Raw genomic sequence first — 4,587 nt, forward strand, 5'->3', positions numbered from 1 at the left:
TCAGTGACAGGTCTGTATCACCCTAGGAAGAAATGGCAAACTGTAACTAAAAAAAAAAAAAAAAAGAAAAACCAAAAAACCTTTGTCTCCTCGTTGCAATTTGACAACGCTCCCTAATACCTTCTTCTTTTTGGTCAGCTTCTTTGAGGCATCAGATTTGACTGGTTGAGCCGGAGGGTCAACCCTGCGGCCAAACGGCGATGGCAGGGTCTCCTCGAGGGCCAGTTTCTTTGCTTTGGGTTTGCCCACTTTACCCTTGACCAGTTTGATGGCCCTTCCTGAATTCTGTTCCTCTCGCTCTTGGTTCTCCACGTTCTGACAAAACACACAAAAGAACACAGCGTTTGTCAGGTACACCTCAGTCAGCAAACAGAACATTTAAGGACCTCTGGCAACACAAATAATCTTTACAGCATTGGAATTCAAACCACTCTGTTGAGATTTTCAGTCACACCCGCAGATCAAAAACCACACCTACATTTAGTTCCTCGATGAAGACTGCCAGGTCCCCTTTCCACAGATCCTCGGGTGAATTCTTCAGGAGATCATTCAGTTCTCCTGTCTGCACACATCAACACACACACACACACACATTTACATCAATACTTATCAAACATTTATAGCTCATGTTCATTGATAATCCCACATCAGATGAGTCCTGCCGTATTTTATCACAAAGTTGGCTGCAACGTCGAGGAGTCCAGTTACCACTCTATGGATGTGATGTATTCTTTTCCCCTTCATGTATTATTCAATCTTACAAATTTACTTTTACAAATATAAAAAAATATTTTTTTTTATTATGTACAGTTTTAAACCATGGCTGTCAAACCCATTTTGGTTCTAGATGTCGAAGTGGGCCGGACCAGTTCAATCTTAACATAATAAATGATAACTTACAATAAGTCCATATTTTTTCCCACTTTGTTTTCATGCAAAGAAGTACAACTAGATTTAGATATGTATTATTTATTCATATTTTGCGGGCCGGTCTGAACACCCTAGCTAGCTGGCCTGTTTTGCAGCCTGCATGTTTGACCCTGGCTTCTGTATTTATACTCATTTTTTTTTTTTTTTTTGCTTTCAATCACTTTTAACTGAGTGAAAAAGGACATGGTGATTATTTGCAAACCAAAGGTTAGGTTAGGCCATGCATGGACAAACTAAGGCCTGGGGGCCGGAAGTGGCCCGTTCGGCTTTTTAATCTGGCCCAAACTTTTCCAAATTATATAACTTATTTATATTTGTCTTTCCACTTCAATACCCACGTTTCCTCAATAGATGGGGTAGAAAATGATAAAAGCATTTTTTTTCAAAACGTTTGCCTGCGCCAGGGTAAGACAAAGTTGCTGCCAAATACTGGGTCTTTTGCTACAAAAAAGGCGATACAAAAATGTGGAATATATTGTAAAGAAGCTTTTTGCGTTGATCCAGTTTACAAGACTTGTTGGGAAGACAGATGAATACGAGAATGTGGAATATATTGTGAAGAAATCCTGCGTACACCTTTAAAAGTGTGCTGAATAAAATCACAGTGTAATTAATTACTTTTAACGTGTCTATCTAGCTTTTTGTGTTGATCCAGTTTTACAAGACTTGTTGGGAAGACAGATGTTACTTGTACACACGTGCTCAGTCCTGCTGACCTTGATTTAACTTAACGGACATTTTGTTTAAGGATGAAAACTAAAGTAAATATCGTATGATTGAACAGCATACTATAAAGAAAAAAAAAAAACAAACCTTATGGTCCCTTTGTTTGAGCAACTCCTCCACTTTCTCTTTAGTGAGGCACCACAGGGGCATGTTTAGGATGTAATTAAAGTTGGGCCCAGATGAGGAGCCTGAATCCAAAGAGCCGTCACTTTCGTTTCCATCATTGTCCTCTTCCTCTTGAGCCTGCTGGAGAAATGACAAAAACGGCAATTAGCCCAGCCAAAAATGATTTCTGTCTACATACATATATAATATGAAGATTCGCTAGAAGTCACCTTCGTCCTGTTCATGAATTAGCATATGCAGAAATCAGTAAACAGTGGGTAAATTTTTTTTAAATTTTTTTTTATAAGATTTCCCTTAACCATAGCCATTCAACGCAGTATTTTATTTTTCATTATGGTAAAAATATGAATTAATTAGATAAAAACAAATCAAAAGTCTTTTAGTCTTGACACAGGAACGATTTATTGAAGTGCATTTTTATACTGGTTATAGGAAATTATATAATAAATAAATTATATAACTATACTAATTAAACCATATTGGAAATTGTGGATTAATGGGTCCAGATCACACACATATATTATCTGCAAATTCATATACAGTACAATACAGCCTAGGGACAGTGGTGGATCGGTGGTTAAGGAAGCGGACTTGGGTCTGGAAGGTTACAGGTTCAAGTCCACCGGCTGCCAAGTTGCGACTAGGGTTGCCGTGAGCACGGCACCGTCCCTACACACGCCGCTCATTTTGGTGATGGGTTAAAAGCAGCGGTCACATTTTGTTTCGTGCGTGCGCCGTGTCTCAATGACAAATAATTCACTTTCACTTTCTGGAGGGCCATTGATTCGGACCAATTAATTAATTAATAATTAATTAATTTAATATATTATTTCCAACGTTTCTACAGTGCAATACGCGATATACGACGAAAACGTTTCCACACAAATTGAAAATGAAGAACTTTATACCAAAGGTATAATGTTGTTTTTTTAAAAAAAAAAAAAAAAAAATCCATTCATGAAGTATTGATTACAGTACCTTCTCTTGTGCTTTGGTCCAAGCTGCCACTGGATCAGACTCATAACCTTTCTGAATCAGGAGACGGATGAGTTCTCGCTTGGATTTGTTTTCTGTTAAGAGAGACAAGAAGACGTTCTGAAACAGATACTTCCCTTCAAGTGGCTGATATGAAAATAAAAATCAAAAATATCTATATGTCAATCCTACCAATTGTAATTTTCCCCTCAATCTTCTCAAGGACAAAGCGAGCCTGGTTGGACAGTTTTGCCGCCTCAGCTCCGAGACTGCCCTGTAACCAGTCCTTCCTCAATTTGTAATACTGCAGACGGAGCTCAAAGAACTCCTTGAGGATGTCCTGGACTGACTCGTACCTCTTTAGACAACCCATGTGGTCGAAGAGAACCTGAAGAAACGGGGATTAAAAAAAATAAAAAATAAATAAAATAAGTCCACTCTTATTATCTGTAATAAAAACAGCAGGGATGTCCCAAATGGTTGGAGGCTTTACCATGGAGTTACAGGTGAGGCTGGACTGCAGCTTGAACACTTTGTGGAGGCCGGCGGCCTCAGCTTGAGCCAGCTTCTCCTCGGTCATGCGGACCACGAACTTGACAGTTGTGTCTGTGTGGTACTCCTTATAATCTGTGATGAGGGCTGGTGTTTTGTCAGTGCCTTGCAGCATGGGCTCAAGCACAGACTCCTTGTAGGCCTTTAGGGGGCAGTAGTTGCAGCAAGTTAATTACAGGAATTAAAAAAAAAAAAAAAAAAATTTGTTTTTTTAATAGATCTTAAAAGGAATTTTTAAAAAATGTACCTGTGTCCACGTTCGAACAGGAAGCTCAGTGATTTCAATCGTGTTCTTGTCCAAGACGGAAACCTCTCCACTGACTAGGTACTGGTTCTGACCAAGTTCATGGATGATTCCTTTAAAGTTTTTGTAGCTTGGAAGCTGAATAGGGGGGCAAACATAAAAAAAAACAAAGACTTCACATTTATATTAAGACTCAATTTTAAATGTATCAAATTCCCCTGCTCTATAATGGGGGATGAGTAGGCCAAAAATAGCTATTGCTTTATTGTGATATTTCGTCTTGCTGTATATTATCAATATATTGGTGGCAGATTTTGATATTTAAACAAAAAAAAAAAAAAACACGCCCGTTCTTAAAAATTCTCTTTCAAAAACCTGCTGCAATTTCTCGTGGCTCCACCTGATGTCGCTAGAGACTGTTAGAGACGGAGCATGGGAATAAAAAAAAAACAAACCAGACTAAACTATCTTAACTTCGATTCTCTGGATATTTCTCTCAATGTCAAGGTGCATTAGACGCCTGTTTACAATTACGCCTGAAAACGTTAAATTATCGCAGAATTGCTGTATTGCTACATTTTTTGCTCACATTTATAGGTAGTTAATGTTTTCATTGCATCTCATCTATGAAGTGCCATCAGTTGACGTGTATTTTCAACTAAGACTCATTACAACAAAAAAAAAAAAAATACTATGTCAGCACCAAGTATCCGTAAAATGTAATGTAATGTAATGTTTTAATCCATTTACCTAAAAAGGGGTTAGGCGATGTGGGTATCCTGTTTCACTGTAAATTAAGGTATATACCAGGCATGGGCAAACGTTTTTTTTTTGTCCTAAAATTGAACAGGAGGGCCAGGTCAGGAGCGTTCGCGTGAACTAAGATAACAGACATGTAAAAGTCATGCATAAATGCTAAAATGCTTTTAGCCTCTTCTGCACCATCTATAGGGAAAACATGAGCATTGCGGGGAAAAGGCAGAAGTATAAACCAATTATATAATTTGCAGATGTTTGGGGGGGGGGGGGGGGGG

At 38.4% G+C, this 4,587-nt stretch overlaps 1 protein-coding gene across 5 annotated transcripts in view; it reads right to left on the minus strand.

Moving 5' to 3' along the window:
• top2b (DNA topoisomerase II beta) overlaps window positions 1–4,587 on the minus strand; it is a 24,625-nt gene that overhangs the window by 3,790 nt on the left and 16,248 nt on the right. For 3 of the 5 annotated variants that reach the window (XM_008331571.3, XM_008331570.3, XM_025065173.1), the window contains 8 exons: window positions 3,557–3,691; window positions 3,251–3,451; window positions 2,950–3,145; window positions 2,761–2,852; window positions 1,744–1,902; window positions 479–562; window positions 121–315; window positions 1–22 (listed from right to left, as the gene is read on the minus strand). The exon at window positions 1–22 is cut by the window's left edge and continues 111 nt beyond it. In XM_008331571.3, coding sequence (XP_008329793.1) covers window positions 1–22; window positions 121–315; window positions 479–562; window positions 1,744–1,902; window positions 2,761–2,852; window positions 2,950–3,145; window positions 3,251–3,451; window positions 3,557–3,691 — 1,084 coding nt within the window. The remainder of the gene's footprint in view (window positions 23–120; window positions 316–478; window positions 563–1,743; window positions 1,903–2,760; window positions 2,853–2,949; window positions 3,146–3,250; window positions 3,452–3,556; window positions 3,692–4,587) is intronic. The other 2 variants (XM_025065174.1, XM_025065172.1) reach the window with 1 other exon arrangement.

This window comes from Cynoglossus semilaevis, chromosome 18 (assembly GCF_000523025.1).
Source record: "Cynoglossus semilaevis isolate Cse_v1.0 chromosome 18, Cse_v1.0, whole genome shotgun sequence".
Classification (NCBI taxonomy): domain Eukaryota; kingdom Metazoa; phylum Chordata; class Actinopteri; order Pleuronectiformes; family Cynoglossidae; genus Cynoglossus; species Cynoglossus semilaevis.